General features: G+C 46.1%; 2 protein-coding genes and 1 pseudogene across 2 annotated transcripts in view; 2 read left to right on the forward strand and 1 right to left on the reverse strand.

Moving 5' to 3' along the window:
* Positions 1-8,652: 8,652 nt before the first annotated feature.
* Ppp1r3g (protein phosphatase 1 regulatory subunit 3G) lies at positions 8,653-11,283 on the forward strand. Its single transcript, XM_031359627.1, has one exon. The coding sequence runs from the start codon at positions 8,910-8,912 to the stop codon at positions 9,945-9,947; it is 1,038 nt and encodes a 345-aa protein (XP_031215487.1). The 5' UTR covers positions 8,653-8,909; the 3' UTR covers positions 9,948-11,283.
* LOC116082883 lies at positions 11,145-11,239 on the forward strand (annotated as a pseudogene).
* A 6,019-nt stretch (positions 11,284-17,302) lies between the features above and the next one.
* The window catches only part of Lyrm4 (LYR motif containing 4), a 135,714-nt gene continuing 132,245 nt past the window's right edge, over positions 17,303-20,771 (reverse strand). Inside the window, exon 3 of the mRNA XM_031359628.1 lies at positions 17,303-17,752. Coding sequence (XP_031215488.1) covers positions 17,684-17,752 — 69 coding nt within the window. The 3' untranslated portion in view covers positions 17,303-17,683. The remainder of the gene's footprint in view (positions 17,753-20,771) is intronic.

Raw genomic sequence — 20,771 nt, forward strand, 5'->3', positions numbered from 1 at the left:
GGATGGTGGCAGTGGGGATGGTGGCAGTGGGGATGGTGGCAGTAGGGATGGTGACAGTGGGGATGGTGACAGTGGGGATGATGACAGTGCTCATGGTGATGACAGTGGGGATGGTGACAGTGGGGATGAAGGTGACAGTGAGGATGGTGACAGTGGGAATGGTGACAGTGGTGGAGATGGTGACAGTGGGGATGTGACAGTGTTGATAGTGACAGTGGGGATGGTGACAGTGGGGATAGTGACAGTGGTGGAGATGGTGACAGTGGGGATGTGACAGTGTTGATGGTGACAGTGGGGATGGTGATGACAGTGATGATTGCCAGGAGATATCAAGGAGAAGCTAAAAATTATCAGGTTCTGCCATGGACTGTTAAAGTTATTGACAGATTTGCTTCTCTAGGCAAGGCCAAGAAGATTACATTTTAGGAAAGATTCCTGCTATTAATATACTTTTCCTGTTATGAAATATATATAATAATCACTATGTATTAGCCAACCTTTTGAGCAGATTTCTGAAGAACAAAGAGGATGTACTGTCCTGTAGTGATACTATATAGACAAATAGATGATATTTTTGTTGTTGTTTTTTTGAGACAGGGTTTCTCTGTGTAGCCCTGGCTGTCCTGGAACTCACTCTGTAGACCAGGCTGGCCTTGAACTCAGAAATCTGCCTGCCTCTGCCTCCCAAGTGCTGGGACTAAAGGCGTGTGCCACCACTGCCCAGCCAATAGACGATTTCTTAATTATTAATGATGATCTTATAAGAATTCCTAAAATTATATTAGTAATTACTAAGTTTTTTTATAATAGGATTGCTATTAAGTCCTCTCTGATAAAACTGCAATGAGTCTCTTAGTGTCATGAGTTAATTGCTTCTGAGACAGCAAGCTGGCACCTGCAACTTAGAGCACATTCCAAAAGGGTGTAAAACAATTAACCAAAGGTAATACAAAGGGGAACTAAAGATTTCCTATAGATGCAAGGACAGAAGAAAATATTGAATGGGTTTATCTATGTGAAACTTCACTAATAACTTAGTCACAAAAACTATAGTTTTTAACTTTCAATGAACCTGTTGAGCTAGTGACAGATAATATTTAGTCAGATAATTAGTCTTAATGAATATGCATGTAAACATTCTCTGTTGTAAACTTCTTATTCAAATTATGATTTGAATTTATGTGTAAACTTGTGATGACTTATTACCATGTGATTATATATTCTGAAGGATGTATAAGTGATGAGGAAAGAGAGAAAGAGAGAGAGAGAGAGAGAGAGAGAGAGAGAGAGAGAGAACTTTTTAAAAAGAGACCCCAATAAGAACCTTTTAGAGAGAAGAACTTCTTTTTAAAGTGTACCGTTTTTTATGTTTTTATTTGAAACAAGCTGCAAGCTGCACTAAGCCAGACCTTAGTTTCCACACAGCACGATAGAAGAACACGACAGGGCTAGCATCTGCTAGCATAGTTCCAGTGTGTGAGCATTATCCCACTCACCATTTGTAGTGGTGTTATTCATAAAGTTCTTACAGAAAATTTTACCCCTGGATTACTGTCACACACAAGGAAGTAGTTTCAGTTCTATGCTGGGCAGGGTTTTCTGTAAGTGCTGCAAGATTGGAGAAGCACAAACATAACCCGTTCTTTTTAAATAACTACTCTGCGATGTACGATGTAGAATATTCAACCCTTCTATCTCCTGGAATAAAACAGAGTGCTGGGATCTATCACCAAGGTTTGTTTTTTGTTTTTTATCTTTAGTCTTTTTTTTTTTTTTCACAGTCCAGTCTTTATTCCCCTCCAGAGCCTCTCTATAACAGTTCCTTATTCCATTCTTCTTCCCCCTGCTTCAAGAGAATGTCCCCGCTCCCTGGGGTCTCAAGGGCTAGATACATCTTTTCTCATTGAGGCTAGACCAGGCAATCCTCTGCTGTATATGTCAGATTTAATTTTAAGAGGCCCACCTACTCCTTCTTCTGCTTCTTGACTTCATGCTCATGTTCCTTGAGGTAACTGCTACCAGACCGTCATTTAGAGCCATGGTGCTGTTTGGCTTCTACTAAAAACTTGTCCAAACCAAAAGGATCTTCCTCAAACTGAACTGGTCCTTCTCAGTCTCTCTGTCTATGGTCTGAACCAGAGAACGCCTTATCAGGAACAAGTCTGTTGGTCTTTATCCCGGTTTTGAGGTTATCTCCATACATGTCCTTCTCCAGATTTTTACTGGGCCTGTAAATCCTCTGAGCCATATCTTTGCCACCTTTCCAGGCCTGATCATAAACATTGTAAAGTTCATCTGAGAGAAGAACTTTTTAGAGAAGAACTTTCTTAGAAACCTTTTAGCGAGAACTTAGAAGTAAAGGCATTGGGAGTAAGGGATTTGGAGTGAGGTATTGTTATTGTTAGATCAGAGCAGAAGTAAAGGCATTGGGAATAAGGGATTCGGAGCGAGGGTATTGTTATTGTTAGATCAGAGCAGAAGTAAAGGCATTGAGAGTAGGGGATTCAGAGCGAGGGTATTGTTATTGTTAGATCAGAGCAAAAGTAAAGGCATTGGGAGTAAGGGATTCGGAGCGAGGGTATTGTTATCGTTAGATCGAGCAGGAGGAGAGAACAAGATAAGAGTAGAAGAGAGCAGAGAGAACTTTCTGATACTTAAAAAAATAAAAAATTTACAATATTAAAAAAAAAAAAAACCCTTTAATGTCAGCACTCTGGCAGATATCCGTGAGCTTGAGGCCAGTGTGATCTACATAGTGCATTATAGGACAGCCAGGGCTAGAGCCTGTCTCAAAAACAAAAACAAAATAAAAATCAACCAACAAACAAAAATATCACAATAAAATTTTCTGGGCATGGTGGCACACATCTTTAACCTCAGCACTCAGGATGGCAGAGGCTGGTGGATTTCTGTGAGTTCAAGGACATCCAGGGCTATGTAGAGAGATCTAGACTCAAAAAAGAAGCAAACAAACAAACAAAAAACAAAACAAAAGGAAACAAAAATACTTTGACACATTACAGCTAGAGTAAGAATGGAAAGATATTACTGTCTTGGGAGCCACGATCAGTCTGAGAATTAAATTTACAAATGACAGATTAATGAACAGAGAGGCATTTATTTTATGTATGGGTGTTTTGCTTGCATGTATGTCTGCATACCACATATGTACCTTGGTGCCCAAATATAGAAGAAGGGAACATTGGATGCCTGAGTCTGGAGTTCCAAGCTATTATGAACTGCCATGTGGATGCTAGGCCTTGAGCCTGGAATCTCTGCAAGGGGATATTATTTAATATGAATATGTTCATGTGTGCACAGAGGCCTGCATGTCTAAGAAATGGAGGCCTAGTGAAGTAGGTGAGTCTGGGGGTTTATGTGCCTTCTGTATATGTGTGTGCTGTATGCATGTTCAGAGGTATATGGGTTCATGTGTGTCTACATGTGTGTGGAGGCCCAAAGTTGACATTGGGCATCTTCCTCAGGTATTTTCCGGCAAATAGAGATTTCTTTTTTTGAGACAAGGTTTATTATGCAAGTCTGGGTGTCCTAATATTCACTAATATAGATAAGGACTGCCTCAAGCTTATAGAGATCTTCAGCTTCTGCCTTCTGAGTGCTGGGGTTAAAGGTACAGGCCACCACAACTGAACTTTCACCTTATAAATTGAAGCAAGGCCTCTCTCTGAACCCAAGGTTCACAGACTGCAGCTATACTGAGTAGCCAGCTTGCTCTATCTCTGCTGGGATTATAACAGCAGCCATACCTGCCAGGATTTTATATGTGCTCTGGGGACCTGAACGCCAGTCTTTAAACTGTTCCCAGCAAGTTCTTTATCCACTGGGCCAGACCCCTCATGTACCACTTTAACAAAAAGCACTAGTGAGTGTGTCAGCCACCTCCCCCTTGTCTAGACTATTTAGGTTGAGCTCTTTTTAAACTAGAGCTGGAGTTACAGGTGATCGTAAGGCACCATGTGGGTCCTGAGAATCGAATCCAGGTCCTCAGGGAGAACAGCAAGGATTCTAAACTGCTGAGCCATCACCCCAGGCATGGTTGAGCTCTTTTTTACACCTTGTTGTTATATAAATTAAAAGGATTAATGCTGCTTAAGGACATAGTTGGAGTGACCCCTGCAGTTCTCCAGGTTGGAGCTGCTTTAAGGCTGCTGTTATTGGTCACACTGGCTTCCATCTGAGTTCCCTTGTCCTCTGTGCACCCTCTCAGTTTCGAAGAGCAGAACAGGTTGTGAAATATGTGACATAATAGGCCCGCAGTCTGACTTTGGCAGCTGTAGGGCTCGGTATGACATTTGACCAAGTTGGGCTAGAGTTGGGCTTAGTCACTCAGAACTTTTGTTGTGAGGCAGCGGAATCAGGTGAGCAGCTGAACTGTCCCAGGTCCCACAAGTGTGGCCTGTGACCTGGACGAAACGTTTGGTGGTTAGGTTTGGTTTGAGGGTGCCAGTCACGGGGTCAGTAACAGTGTGGTGGTGTAACTTTCTCTTGTCGTTTCTGTTTTGAACACAGGGGGGACTTTCTTTTTCTATTGCCTTCCCTTGCACAATCTGAGACCTCCCAGGCCTCAGACTTGGGGATCAGATGAACCCAGCTCCAGCCTTTTAGGAAGAGGCAGAAGGATCACATGTTTGAGGCCAGCCTGGACTCTGCAGCAAGCACTCCCTGTCCCCTACAAAACGACATCAACGATAAAACAAAACAAAACAAAACAACAACCACAAAAAAGCCTACGCATCTGAAAGCCTGAGAGTAAATACTTTAGCAGCTGAGACGCGTGGCCACGTGCTGTTTGTGGTTGATCTAAGCACATACTCGTAGACTAGATAGATGGCCTAGGTTTTCAAAAAAGCTACTTTGTGGGTTGTATCACCATTGAACTGCAGCTGCTCCCCAGTTTATAGTGGGGTTTGGTCCCAATACATCCACCCCATGCTGAAAATATCCTAAATGAATTGAATACATTGAATACAGCTCATTAGCAGCCCACTTTAGTGCAGCAGTGCGTACCTGGTATCTGTTGTTTCCCCTAACAATCTTCAGGAATACTGAAAATCAAAATCGGAACTACAGTTTCTACTGAAAGTGTGTAACTTTCACGTCATCATGAACTAAAAAAGAACCAAGAGCTGAACCATCTCTATGCCATAGGGAGCCACCTGGCCCTGGCCCTGTCCCAGAGAGGACGACTGAGGGAAATGTCCTGTGTCCCACAAGCTCTGCCAGAGGACAGTTGTGCGGTGGATGTCAGAGACTGACCGTGCCCCCCATAGTATCCCCAAGGCCCCCTGACGGCTGAGCGCAGTGCTCCTTGCCTCTGCTCCTCAGGTCTTTCCTTGGTTTCCGAGGAACAGCACATACTCCCTGCTCATCTCCATTCACTCCGCAGGTCCCTCCTGCTTCTACTTCTCAGGGTTGCTCAAAGCTCAGTCCAGACTTCCTGAGCTGTAGCATGAGGAAAGCACATAAAGCTCTTGACTCGCTTGCTTTTAGTTGACTTCAAAAAGCACAAAATTTGGAGGCCAGGTATCTAAGCAACATACTAGCCTCCCACCAGCTTTGCTGTAGGTAACACCCCTGATGTGTGGGTCGTGATGGTGATGGTTGCCTAGGCTCTTTTTCAGGGGATAAAGGCCACTTTTGTTGAAACCACTGACTTTTTACGTGGGCTTGCTTGAAGGACCATTTCTTGATATCACAGGACCAAAGTCTCCATTCTCTGATCAGGCCGATATCTCATTTTCTGAACAAGTCTGTGTCCTGTGAGGATCAGCCGCGTATTGCGTCACCTCCAGGCACCTTTCCTCAAATCTTTAATCACTCTGTCATATCCATTTCTATGCTCCACCCTGTCCTTTGGGATGTGGATCTGAGACCTGGCCAAATTATGAATACACTCTATTTTTCAAAACATCATTTTAGTGACCAGAATCCTGCACCAGGGCAAAGAGTCCTGGTTCTGTAGCAGGTATGCTTTTGTCCTTAGCTGCTGGCATGGACCTCCTAGGACTTAGCTCTAAATGAAGGGGAATTGGTCATTGATTGTGCATTTGTTATCTTGTTACAATCAAATATATTATAATTTATATTATATATAATATATCAAAATATATAATGTATATTATATATAACATATCAATACACACACACACACACACACACACACACACACACACACACACACACACGAAAGCTCCTTTTGGTGATACCTGAGTGGCTAATGAAACTACTTAAACTGGGAGTCCTAGTGTCTTAGGGTTTTACTGCTGTGAACAGACACCATGACCAAGGCAATTCTTATAATGACAGCATTTAATTGGGGCTGGCTTACAGGTTCAGAGTCCATAATCTTCAAGATGGGAGCATGGCAGCATCCAGGCAGGCATGGTACAGGAGGAGGTGCAAGTTCTACATCTTCATCTGAAGGCTACTTAGAGAAAATCAGCTCCCACATGGTTTGGAGGAGGGTCTCATTACCCACCCCCACAGTGACACACTTTCTCCAACAAGGCCACACCTCCTAATAGTGCCACTCCCTGGGTGAAGCATATTCAAACCACCATGCCTCGGCAGCCAGAGTAGCTGGTTACCAGAAAGAACCAGTGAATCGAAGCCAATCTCCATTCACAAGGGAGTGAGACTGGAGCCTGAATTCCAAAACTTGCACAAGGACTGTGGCACATTCCATCTTATGCCTGGACTCTGCCTTGTGCCTCTTCTGTTTGGCTCTTCCTAACTGTATCCTACACCATAAGCCAAGCATTACCGAGGGGTTTCTGGAATTCTATAAGTCATTCTAATGAATTACCAACTGCCACACCTCTCTAGAACATCTGCATTTTTCAGTTGACCAAATAGTATGGGTAGCCTGAGCACCTTATTTGCATATTTGCATCTGGTTTATGGTGAGTTTTTCAGCCTTTAACTTGTGGCTCTGACATCAGCTCCAGGTAGAATAGTGTCAGGATGGAACTGTTGGATACTTACCGGGGAACCAAAACATTGGCAGTAGACAAGGTACTGTCTGGTGTGAGAATCTGTCCAAGTGAGGGGGACAATTCACTCCAACCTCAAAATCTCTTTGAAATTCCTAGTCCGTTTTTACAGTAGTCTATGAGGCTGGGCAGAGATGGCATACACTTTTAATCTCAATGCTCAGGAGGCAGAGGCAGGCAGATATCTGTGAGTTTCAGGCCAGCCTGGTCTACCGTGTGAACTCCAACATAGCCAGCCCTATACACACAGAAGTCCCAGGTCCAAGTCAGTATGCAGTTATGGAGTTCTGTACTGGACACTTAATGACTAGAAAGTCCTAGCCAAAGAACCACAGGGCCTGTTCCTCAAAATACCTCTCTAGCTCAGGGTCTTTGGCCACAAAAAGAATTTCCCAAGTTCCTGGGGTCAAACCTGACCTTAGCCCAGCTATGGGGCCTGAACAGCCTTTCCCAGCCTTTGTGTGCTATATACGGAGTTGAAGTGATGGAGTTTTGTGCACATAAGATCACATGGGAAGGGCCCTCAGCCTTGGGGAGGGATGGGCAGCCTGTGAGTCCTCAAATAGATATTAAAAATTAGTAACTATAGAGGACTCGTTAAATTCCGCCATTCCATGTTCAGGGATTAAAAGCCTTGGTAAAATAGCTATGCTTTTTGTTTCTTGATTTGTAGATCAATATTTCTAGAACCCGCATTTTTTTTTTATGTAAGTAAGTATACACACACAACCATGGTCAGGCACTTACTCATTCCTAAACGGTGGTTCCCAGAGCCCGTCCTTAGCGTCTCCCTGTTAGAAATTCTCTCAGAACTGCCTAGGACACCCTGAATCAGATCTGGGGGTGGGGGAGATGGGAGGTGGGCATGACGGTTGGTGATGAAGCTTGATCAGGGCAAAGTTAGCCCGAAGGCAAAGGCACAATACAACACTTTAGGAAGTATTCAGTGCCAGGATATAGTGAGATGTTCTCCCATCTGTCTTCCCACAAGGCCTGATCCTTAGATGGTCTGGGATCCGTAGTCGCAGGCCAGACGAGAGGGAAGGCAGCCTTGAAGTCTGAGGGAAGGCGCTTAGCTATGGAGGGAGGTGCCAGCCCCTTCTTTGCGGGCGGGACAAGGGGGAGGACCTTGACGTGCTCTGGTGCTGGGTGGGAATGGCCTCCGGCTGCTCTGGTCTAGCTGCCTTGCTCCCAGTGGGTTCCTGCTCTGTCCCCGGCTAAAGCCCACCAGCAAGATCACCCATTAGGTAGGTGAAAGCTGCTGCCTCGGCCTCGGAGCTTTTAGAAGCACTGAGCGGGGCAACTGCACAGATGCGATCCGGGACTTCTGAGGTTTCGGGAATACAGGGTGAAAGGGAAGGGATGCACCTCGCTCCAAAGGGCCGTTTGCTTGCCTTAATGACATTCTTGTATCGCGGACTTTCTGGACTAGTGACAGCCAAGATGTCGCCGCTGGGCAGCAACCCTCCTCCGGAAGAGTAACTTCACTGGCTGGAAAACTTTGTCTACACTCTGGGCTCTGAAAGTTGTGAGCGGCCCCAGAGGTGGTACAGATGCGCAGCACCGCCGCGGGGTGGATCAAAGCTATCAGCTAGCCTACGACCTTTAGAAAGTCTTAGTTTCCACTACGGACACAGCTCTCAGGTGTTCTGGCAGCCGTTCCTCCCCGCCCTGGCCCTCCCCTTGGGATCTAGCCCCAGGCCAGCATCCTCCTCCCTCTTGGTCCCGGGCAGTCTCAGCTAAAAGCTGGAGGTCCCAGGCTGAATCCGCTTTCTGCCAGGGTAAGCGAGCCCAGCCGACACCAGGCGCTCCTTCTGCTGCGGGAGTAGATAAACTTTCCAGAGGACTCTCCGCGTTTCCCGCGGGACGAATCCCGGGGCCGGATCGGATACTGTCATGGAGCGGTCCGGAGAGCAGCTACAAAGATCCGAAGCGTCCAGCTCTAAGTCTTCGGAAGACCCGCCATCCGCGGAGGAGCTGTCGGTCCCCGAGGTTCTTTGCGTGGAGAGTGGCACCTCTGAGCCGCAGATCCCTGCCGCTCAGTTCCAGGACAGGTCCCCGCAGAAAGAGGCAGCTCTCCCGGAACAGGAGGAGCTACAAGAATATCGCCGCTCTCGTGTGCGCTCCTTTTCTTTGCCTGCAGACCCCATCCTGCAGGCGGCCAAGCTTCTGCAGCAGAGGCGGCAGGCCGGGCAGCCCAGCTCCGAGGGTGACGAGCCCGCTGGGGACTGTTGCTCCAAGTGTAAGAAGCGCGTGCAGTTCGCGGACTCCCTGGGACTGAGCCTGGCCAGCGTGAAGCACTTCAGCGAGGCCGAGGAGCCGCAGGTGCCGCCCGCCGTGCTCTCCCGTCTCCATAGCTTCCCGCTGCGCGCCGAGGACCTGCAGCAGCTCGGAGGGCTGCTGGCAGTGGCAAAGATGCCCGCGCCCCTCTTGGCGCCGCACGCCCGGCTCCGACCCCTCTTCCAGCTCCCGGGGCTGAGCGCTGCGGAGGAACGTCTGCAGAGACAGCGAGTGTGCCTGGAGCGTGTGCAGTGCTCCCAGCCGCCCCGCGCCGAGGTCACCGGCTCCGGCCGGGTGATCAGCTGCCCCGGACCCAGGGCAGTGGCGGTGCGCTACACTTTCACCGAGTGGCGTACCTTTCTGGACGTGCCGGCCGAGCTGCACCCGGAGTCACTGGAGCCCCTGCCTCCCGTGCAGTCGGGGGACTCTTGGCCAGGGGCTGAGGATAGTGAGGAGGAGTCCGGCACCGAACGTTTCTGCTTCTCGCTGTGCCTGCCCCCGGGTCTGCAACCCAAAGAAGGGGAGGATGCTGACGCGTGGGGTGTCGCTATTCATTTTGCCGTCTGCTACCGCTGCGAACAGGGGGAATACTGGGACAACAACGAGGGGGCCAACTACACCTTGCGCTATGTGTGCTCCACAGACCCGCTCTGAGTCCGGGAACTTGGGGACTCGGAGAGAGGCTGACCAGCAAGTCAAGTTCCAGCAAGGGCTCCCTGGGGATCATTAGCTGAGCGATGCAGATTTGGCATTAACAGAGCTTGGAGCGGTAAGAGTAAAATGTTAAACCACACACTCTCAGCGCAGAGCACACATCCCCAAGCACTGGCAGTGTTCTGGCCCTCAGTCTTCTCATCGCTTCCACTGACCTTTCTACCCGTCTCCTAGAATTCTCAGCCTGCATCAAAATAAGGAACATCCTCCTAGATGCTGTCTCCAAGAAAAAGGCTCTGGAACCCTGAGCCAGGACCTTGGGATTTTGTTTCTAACTTGAGGCGCGGTCCTTAGAGCTTGCTGAAAACCTGCAAGGAAAAGACAAGGCAGGCCACCTCCACGTGGGGGAGGAAGGCCTTCACACGTGGAATCTTCACTGCTAGGCTTGGCTCTCAGAAGGCTAGGTGGGCGCAGGCCAGCTTGTCCTTTTAGCTGGGCTCTGGAAACGCCTGCCCAGACTCAATGCTATTTTCTTCCGTGATTGGATACAAATGTCTTTTAAGAAAGTAAAGGCTGCGTGAACAAGTGTCCTCTCTGTGCTTCATGTTTTTACCTTCCGAGGGTTTGGGGAGGCCGTGGCAGTCAGAGGAACGCTCCGCTGATGACACGGCAGTGTGACAGTTATGAAACAACACTACTAACACTTGTTTTCTTGATGTGGAATAGTTCAAGTTCCCCACACTGAGGAAAAAAAAAGATGTTCAGAATGTTTTGTAAAAAAGTATTCTGTCTCTCTCTTGCCATAGCAAAATGTTGGACGAATCAAAATGCCACAGGCCTTGGCTGTGAGTTGCAAGAGCCCATCACATTTGTCCCAAACCCTTTTGTGCAACGGAGCTCCCCCACTCTCTGGGCCATTAGCAGTCAGAGAAGATGGCGGTTGTAGGCTGCACTCCAAGGGCAGGGCTTGGGGGCTGGAAAGGTGGCTCCCTTCTCTCAGAGGAACGAGGAGGGAAAGTTCACTCAGCTCTGCTCAGAACCAGTCGGGGCAGGCACTCTGCATAGCAGAACCCTAGGTGCAACCAGTGTGGGGACTATCTTCATTCACTTTGGATGGCTCTATATGCTCAGGTGCGAGTGGGAGGATATTCTGGGTAAAAGTTTAGCTCCCTCCTTCCCACTCTTCCTAGGCAACCTATTTTCTAAAAAAAAAAAAAAAGGAATCAGCCTTCTTGGTAGTGTATGTAGCCTATTGTCTATATGGGTTGCCTCAAGGGACCTTGGAGACAAAATAAATAAATAAATAAATAAATAAATAAATAAATAAAATGAACCTATTATTATTCTAAGTGTCCTATTCTTCTAGCAAGGGGCTAGCATCAATAATTAGTTTGAGGTTAGGTCAGCAAAATTACCACAGGCCAAAATGTCCCAAAGTCCGTTTTCATACAACCTATAAAATATTTTCATGTTTAAAGTATTTTTTTAATTTTAGAGAATTACCATTATATTAAAGTCAGATATAGTGGTACACACCTGTAATCTCAGCACTTAGGAGGCCAAAGCAGGATTGTCAAGAACCTGAGCCTTGGTGACCTAGACAGATTATATTAAACAAAAACCAAGACTATGTTGTCTCATTCCTGCAACGCCAGGACTCTGGAAGCCTAGTTAGAATCATCACAGCTTGCTGGCTAGCAGAAGGAGCTCTGGATCAGAAACAAAAGCAACCCAACCACAAACAGGACTATATGAAATTCAAACTCGATCATGCACAGATATTTACTAGAACATTCTATGGATGCTCTCCTGCGTCAGCAGCAGAGTTAAGTAGATGGAGAGCATATCAACCCTGCTTACTACTTTTAAAGCTGTATGCTGGGATTTATAATTCACAAGGCAGTTAACTGGTTAGTGAGCACTGTCATTGAAAATAGTAAAACTTGGGCTGGGTGTGGTGGCACACCCCTCTGGTCCTAGCACGTGGGAGGCAGGTGGATCTCTGTTATTTCTAGGGAGTTGCCATGGAGAAATCCTGTCTCAAAAAACAAAACAATGAAACAAAACCAAACCAAAATAGCCAGGATTTTTGTCGTGGGGCTGCAGACTTGTTAGGCTTGCAGATTAACAGGTCGGGTGCGAGTCTCTACCACTGAGCCAGGCCCTTAGCCTAGAGGAAACACTTTAAAATATTCTATTTATTTACTATGAGGATGGGGGTTTTGCCGGCATGTGTATCACCTTCGAGCCTGGTACCCTCAGAAGCTAGAAGAGAGTGTGGAATCCTCCTTAAACCAGTTACAGATGGTTCTAAGCCACCATGGGGATGCTATCGATCAACCACAGATCCTCTGCAAGAGCAGTCGGTGCTCTTAACTGCTGAGTCATCTTGCCAACTCTTTTGGAAATATTTTATTTTATAAAATAGAAACGAAGTTAAAATACATTTTTATTTGTTTGAAAATCTTTTGGTTTGTTGCTGGAAGTTTTGTTTGCTGTTACTTCACTGTGTGTGGTGTCATTGACTATCTCAGTTGCAGTCTCAGTACTTAGAAGATGAGAAGAGAGGATTGGGAGTTCAAGGCTATCCTTGGCCATGAAGAAACTTCAAGGCCAGTCTGGATTAAATGAGAAATAACAAGAAAATGCTCATTCCAAGGGGAAGGCTAATACCAAGAGTCATGGTTTGAATATGCTTGGCTCAGGGAGTGGCACTATTTGGAGGTTTGGCCTTGTTGGAATAGTTGTATCACTGCAGGCATGGGATTTGAGCCCCTCACCCTAGCGGCTTGGAAGTCAGTCTTCTACTAGCAGCCTTCAGATGAAGATGTAGAACTCTCAGCTCCTCCTGTACCATGCCTGCCTGGATACTGCCATGTTCCTGCCTTGATGATAATGGACTGAAGCTCTGAACCTGTAAGCCAGCCCCAATTAAATGTTGTCCTTTGTAAGACTTGTCTTGGTCATGGTGTCTGTTCACAGGAGTAAAACCCTAACTAATACACCAAGCAAAACCAGTGAGTATTTAAAAGCATGTTGTCTGGGACCTGAGTGCCATTTGGTGGCAGAACACTTGCCTGATGTTGATGTGTCAGTTATTTCTCTCTTTTCTGGGGCAGCTGCTCACAGTGTATCATATTTTGCCCCCAATCAGGAAGCAGAAAAAGATGAATACCCCTCTCAGCTTTTCGGCCCCCTCTTTGCTTATGTACATGTGTGTGCATGTGTGTGCGTGTGGTGTATGCATATGTGTGCATGTCCCTGTGTTTGCACATGTGTGCAAGCCTGAGACTGACACTGGACACCCTCCTCTATTGCTCTCTTCTTTATTCTTTTTTGAGCAAGGTCTCTCACTGAACTTGAGGCTAGACTGGCTGCCAAGCTGTACAGCTGGGGCCATCAGGCAGGGGATGGCTACATTATACACACTTAAATGCCACTTTCTCTGAAGTCCTCTGTTGTGGAAATTATTTAATCCTGACCTGGGGTTTCTACCCCGTCTTTAATCATTTAGTTCCCAGATTAAAAAAACATACAACCTTTATGTATATGATAAGCTTTAAATACTACAAAAGCTAAGCAGCTGCCTACCTTCTCTCCTGCTAGGATCTACCTTCTTATGGATAACCCTGAGTTATTACTATGCTTCATTTGGACTGCTCTTAGCTCCCATTGGCCAGCCCTCAGGGCCACTTTCTCTTGACTCCTAAACCTTGGCAGCTTCTCACCCTTCCTCCTCCTCTCTTCCCTTCCTGGTCCTCCTCCATCCCCCAAGCCTGGGAACCTCAATCCTGTCTTAGTGAGGGTTTCTATTCCTGCACAAACATCATGACCAAGAAGCAAGTTGGGGAGGAAAGGAAATTCAGATTATACTTCCACATTGCTATTGATCACCAAAGGAAGGCAGGACTGGAACTCAAGCAGGTCAGGAAGTAAGAGCTGATGCAGAGGTCATGGAGGGATGTTACTTACTGGCTTGCTTCCCCTGACTTGTTCAGCTTGCTTTCTTATAGAACCCAAGACTAGCAGCCCACGGATGGTACCACCTACAAGGGGCCCTCTCTCCTCTTGATCACCAATTCAGAAAATGCCTTACAGCTGGATCTCATGGAGGCATTTTTTCAACTGAAGCTCCTTCTCTGCGGTAACTCCAGCCTGTGTCAAGTTGACACACAAAATCAGCCAGTACACTACCTATGTCTTTTCTGCCCAGGTATATGTGTAGTGTGCAGACTGTGGACTCTCTCATCTCTGGGACAATCAGGTCTTGGAGGCCCATACTTAGCATTACAATAGGTAGCAAAAGATCACACCTCAACAGTCCTCTACATTTGGGGAACACCCAATTTGAGTGTCTGCTCAGCTAACTTCTGTTTGTGGGTTTTTGTCTCAAGTCTCCTTTGTTCTTTTTGTTTTTGTTTTTGTTTTTTGTTTTTTTTTTGTGGAGATTCCAAATACAGTTAATTTGATCTAAGTGACAAGAATTAGCTCTGCTTTATCAAGCCTGGGCATGTCCAAACCCATTTATGAGGTTTAATTAACACGAAGGTAGCCAGCTGTCAACAGTTTGCAAAACAAGCCAAGTTTACTCCATGCCTGCTGTGGAAGTGATACTGTGGGGAGTCTCCCAGTTTACTCCATGCCTGCTATGGAAGTGATCCTGTGGGGAGTCTCCTACTGCACTCCCTTTCTGCTCACCATGAGACACTTTCAGGGGGACCACTTAGGTTGCACATTAACAGGTGCTTAAAAATAACTTTAAACTGGGAGCGCTGTTCACAGCATTGATGTAAGATGGTGAGTGACCACGTATTCTACCGATGCTCAGTGTGAACAACAGCAAGAACCACCTCCACCAGGGCTGGGTGACACTTCTCCAGGAGTCAGCTCAAAGGGAAGAATACACTTCCCTATGACCTGCTTTCCACTCAGACCACGTTTCTTGAATACCTCGGCTCCCAGCAATGGATCCAGTGATCTTCACTAGTGTGTGAAGAGTGTGTACACACCTCACGGGTGTTCAAGACTTCATTCCGAGACTAAGAGTTGCACTGCTGGATGAATGAGAACAAAGCATGTCACACAGATATGAGAATTCCCAAGTGAAACCTGTGGTACTTTGAGTAAGAATAGCCCCCATAGGCTCATGTGTTTGAGGGCTTGGTATTCAGGCAGTGGCACTACTTGAGAGGGATTAGGTGTGGCCTTGTTGGAGTGGGTGTGGCCTTGTTAGAGGAAGTGTGTCACTGGGGATGGGCTTTTGGGCTACCAGCATCTCTTTCTTCTTCTAGTACCTGTGGATCTACATGTAGAGCTCTCAATTACTTCTCCAGCACCATGTCTGTCTGTGTGCTGTATGTCCCTCACCATGGTAACAATGAACTAAGCCTCTGAAGCTGCAATTGGATGTTTTCCTTCATAAGAGTTGTTGTGGTCACGGTGACTCTTTGTAGCAATAGAACACTGGTTAAGACAAAACTCATTATGTTGCATACTAGTTTTAAAAAATTAAGAAAGTTGAACTGTAAAATAGAAAGGCTGTGCCTATCATGACAGAGTCTACACTGTACAGATGCCAGGGTGAGCACCTGTGACAGGCTCTATGTAGTGTGGGCTAGCTTGGAATTTGTGTGTAGCCAAACTAGTCTCAAACTCAGAGTGCTCCTGCTTCAGCCTTCAAGTGCCAAGGATCACAGATGTGCAACACCATTCCTGGCTCACTCCTACTTTATGTGTGTGTGCTACATGCATGTGTATATGTTTATGTGGGCACACATATGTGTGCATGCATGTGGAAGCCAGAGGTTGATGTCACTGGGTATCTTCTTCAATCATTCTCCACCTCAAGTTTGGATGCAAGGTCTCTTACTGAGGCTGGAAATGATCAATTTGGTTAGATGGACTATCTGATGAGCTTTTAGGATTCATCTGTCTGCTCCTCTGCCACCTCGATTAGCATGGTGTCGGCCCAGTTTAGCTCAGTGCTGGGAATCTGAACTCAGGCATGTGTACTTTACTGTGCATGGCCTCATCTCCCCAGCCCCATTTCCATGACTTTTAAGGTAGGGTGACAGACCGCTTGGGCTCAGTTCACATGAATACCACAGGAATTTGTGACACACCACCTTAGCCACTGTAGCACCTGTACGACTTATATGCATGTTCCAGCTTTGCTATGAATCCAGTCTTCTTAGCATTAAGAAGAAATTCTTCCTGTGAGACAGATCCCTGGAACCTCCCAGAAGTTAAGGAAGATATTATGTGGTATGTGCCCTGTGTTTAGAAGGAATGGATTTTATACAACATATGACATCTTTAATACCTGGGAAAGGCTCAAAGGCAGTGGTCGAGGCTGACTGACTGATCATCAGAGTCACCTGGAGAACCATATTTTATTTATTTTTATTAATTTTTAAACTAAAGTTTAATTAATTTTATGTGTTTGAATGTTTTGCCTGCATGTATGTATGTGCACCATGTGCATACCTGGTACTGTAACAGCCTTCAGAGGGCATCAGATGCCTGGAACTTGAATTACAGGTGGTTGGGAATACCTGGAACACTGGGAATCAAACCTCTACAAGAGCAAAACGTATTTTTAAAATTTTCAAATGTGGGCTGGCGAGATGGCTCAGCGGGTAAGAGTGTTGACTGCTCTTCCGAAGGTCCTGAGTTTGGATCCCAGCAACCACATGGTGGCTCACTACCACCCGTAATGAGATCGGACACCCTCTTCTGGTGTGTCTGAAGACAGCTGAAGTAAAATTAGGATGGAGCGAGTGGGGCCTGAGCGAGCAGGCGGAGGGGGTGCGGGCAGAGTGAGTGGGGCTGGCAGAGGTCCTGAGTTCAACAGCAGCCACACACGATGGCTCACGGCCATCTGTACAGCTACAGTGTACTCATACACATAAAATAAATAAAATAAAAAAAAAATTTCAAATGTACTCTTAAGTGCTGAGCCATCTCTCTAACCTTGAGAACTATATTTTAAACATTCCATCTTTGTGTTCTTCATTCCCTGTTGACTCTAAGCTGCTAAACAGCATAGGTAACATGCATTCATAAGGCATTCCCAGTGCCCCTGGTGTCTCAGGATTACATATGGCACACTTCAGTTGCATGGCCTTCCTTGGGGATTGCCAGAACTAAGGTTCCAGTGTGTAAGGCATGAGGAGGCTTGGGACTCGGCGTTTGAGGTCTGAGTGGCTGGGTGTACCTTCTACTCCTCATCTTGATCCATGTCCTCTTACTTGTGTCTGAACTGGTGCTTACACTTGTAATCTTCAGTTGCTGTGTGGCTCTCCTTTTGAGTTCCCACTTCTACCATTCCTGTCATGTCAGGAAATAAATGCATATTCATTGTAATGGGTTTATTTGGTACAAAAGGATAGAGAGATAATTATGTTTACTGTTAAGGACCAAGATACAGAGTCTGCAAAAGCTCTATACAAATGTGGGTGATCTTTAAGATGGGGTGGGATGGTGAGGAGACATGGTAACACATAGCATTATTCACTGTGACCTCCAGCTCTTCATTCTAACACCCAAACCGAGGATGCACTGCCATTTCTTCACATAACAGCTGTGACGAATGCAAATGTGACTCAGTTTATCAGCTCCTACAAGGCAGGCAGAGCAAGAGGCTATTTCACCCAGTAGGTAAGAGGTTCCACCATATAGAATGGATGCTGAAGGTGGTCAGTTCTGCTGCAGAGGCTGTTTCCTAGTGCTGGGTTTTATGTCCTGGGCTTCTCTTGATTCTCAATGATAAGTTTGTCAGTTGAGTACAGTTGGCCAATATGGACCTAAAGGCAAAGAAAAGACACTGGTTAAGAATTGTTGGACTCTGTCAGCTATTTGGTTTGAAAAAGAACTTTGCTATGTAATTCGGGCTCGCCTTGATTCGGCCATCTTTCTGACAGCCTCCCAGTTGCTGGAATTATAGATATGAGCAGCAGTCTATTTTCATTTCTAACAAGAATGTGCAGGTGCCTGTCATGGCAGGCTGATGCCTCTGGAAACTGTGTTACAGGGTAAAATTCATTCCCATGTGCCTTTGCTAGTCTTATTTTCTACCTCCTAGTCTTGCTGTGGAAGGTTAGTGAGACCCCTGTGTTTCTTTCAAATGTCACCATGGCCAGTCCTGGTATTTGGAGATGGAAAGGCTACCTACCAAGCTCCCTGGCTGTCAGCTGCAGGCAGAGCTTTCCACCCATGAGAATTTCTTCCCCTAGAGACAGTAGCCTGTGCTGTATCTATGCTGGGGTTAGGAGTCTGTGCTCACTAGGCTCCTGCTCCCTGTCTTTCCTGCCTCTTCTGTTGTATTCTTGTTGGTATCGCAGCTCCCACTACCTCAGATGCTGCAGTAGCAATGCAGGACTGTCCCTTTTCTAAAACAAAGAATAGTTGTCATGGTTTCTCACTAATGGCACTTCCTAGGCGATACTTTAAAGAACAAACAGAACTGGGGAAGGAAGTGCTGAGCATTAGGATGTCTGTCTGGATCTCAGCACTTGGACACTCTCTATGGACCATCTGGGGCGAGAAATTTCTCTTTACAAAGGCAAATGAGAGCACACTCCCAAAGGCCAGGGCTGCCTCCAGAGTAGTCATGTGTCACAACCCAGACTCTCAAGGGTGTCCCCTCCTGCCACTCGCTACCCCTCATGGTTTTTCTTTGAACCTCTGGCTGTCCTAAAACTTACTTTTTTGATTAGGCTGGACAAGCCTAATGATGAAGGCCTAGTGCAAGGGAGTATGTCCTTAGCAAGGAATATAGTCAGTGTGGCTCACTCGTACCAATGTTGGCAGTTGCACAGGCCTCCTGACTTCCCTGTTTCCCCATGCATTTGTCTTACATGCAGTCTGTATTTGAGCAGGCAGGCATTAGTGCAGGTGCCCCCGTTGCCAGCAAAGGTAGGAATGAGCACTTAAGAATAATTCTGGACAAAATCACGGTGATGAACTTGCTTTTGTGTCTGTGATCTTGTGTTCTCACTGGTACACAGAATGCCAGGTGGATGGGATCTGGGAAGCTGCATTTCTCAGAAGCAGGTCTGAACACTTTGATAAATATGGCTGGAGCCTTCTTTAGGTCTGTGATTAGCTGGGTAGAGCTTTTATGCTTATTCATTCATTTATTCTCTTGATCTCTAAGGAATCATATCACAATCCTAGTGAGTGGAGCCAAGGACTTCTTTGGGATTTTCAATATGACAACCTTAAGTTGCTGCTGATGGATTGAGCCACATGTTTTTTTTTTTTTTCCGGTTCCCTTCTCCCTCTTGTTCCGGCCCCCACTTGCTCTGGGGAGCCACATGTCTTAAGATAAAGATCAGTGCTTTTCTCAACCCTAAATATTTGTAATATATATCAGTAAACTGCAAAAAGTATATATTAATAAATTTGTAAAATATATTAGTAAATTGCTTGGTGCTATTTAACTCATTGAGAAGCTGGCTCTGGAGGCTGAGTTGCCCCCAGCCCCATTTCAGACCCAAGCATGTTTATCTCAGCATATCTCCAAAGACTTCTTGTCTACCCATCCCTGTGAGAAATATAAAGGAGAACAGAAAGCAGCCCAAGCATGAAGATGCCATGTCCCTGAGACTAGGAGAGCAGCTTGTTGGAATAAAACCCTCATGTCCTTGAACACAGCTGGGAGGTAGACCATGCCCAGGCACCTTCCCAAAGCAAGAAGGTGCCTCAGGACACTTGTTCTTCCTCATGTCTCTAGTATCTTGGCCAGACTCTTGTCAGCTGCTCAGGGACCTTACACCACACAGATTCCTCACTAGGTGAGGGACCTCACACTACAGGAAAACAAAACCTGGCTACAAAACCTACACCTACACAGGTACCCCAGCAGTTCAGAAACCTCGCACTACAGAGGTACACTGTTTATCCCATGACAAACATGAAATGCCTGTGATGGACGGCTAACTAGCATGCTCACCTGGAGTAGACCTCACCCTGGGACCTTCTCCAGCACACACTCTGGCTGACTCTTCTGCTTCCAAGAGCTTGTCCAGTTGGGTTCTGGATGTTATGTCTGATCTTGTGTCCTCCTGTCATTTTACTGTTTTAGTTTTTTATTCCTGCTTGCTGTATACTTAATAAATTTACTCCTTCAAAACCAAAAGCGTGGCTAGTGTGGATCCTTCTCATCTGAAATAGGCCCATGGGCTCACTAGCAAAGTGTTTCCAGCAAAGTTAAACACAAGGAGCTTTTTAAACCAAGTAACCAAATCACTGTTTTTGGAAATGTCTGTGTAACTGAGCTAGGTGACATATAAGTAACTTTATTTAACAGTTCAAATGGGTCAACTAGGTGGGAGTGTGTTTTATATTTGGTCTGTTTTGGAGCATTAACAGAAGCCTTTCAATTCTGTTTTTTTTTGTTTTGTTTTGTTTTTGTGAGACAGGGTCTCTCTCTATATACATAGCTCTGGCTGTCCTGGAACTCACTAGGTAGACCAGGCTGGTCTTGAACTCGGAGAGATCCATCCACCTGCCTGAGTAATGGAATTATAGTGTGTACTGTTACACCCGGCTTTACAGGTACCCTTTGCAGCTTTGACAGATAAATGTCCTGAGTGATTGACAGAGCTCTCCATCCTCTTCTCAAGGCTCCCATGGGACAGGATTATTTAAGAGCCCTGTAACAGAGCTGTTGTACAGCAGGTGAGACTGCTGAGAGTCACTTAGAGGTTACTATCTTGTGAGGAACAGAGACTGAGGACTGAGAAAAAATTCAGATGGCAGTTTGATCTTCTTAGGTGCCCTTTTATGATCAGCTTTCGTAGTGAACATACTGTCATCTCT

This window comes from Mastomys coucha, unplaced genomic scaffold (assembly GCF_008632895.1).
Source record: "Mastomys coucha isolate ucsf_1 unplaced genomic scaffold, UCSF_Mcou_1 pScaffold7, whole genome shotgun sequence".
NCBI classification, from domain to species: domain Eukaryota; kingdom Metazoa; phylum Chordata; class Mammalia; order Rodentia; family Muridae; genus Mastomys; species Mastomys coucha.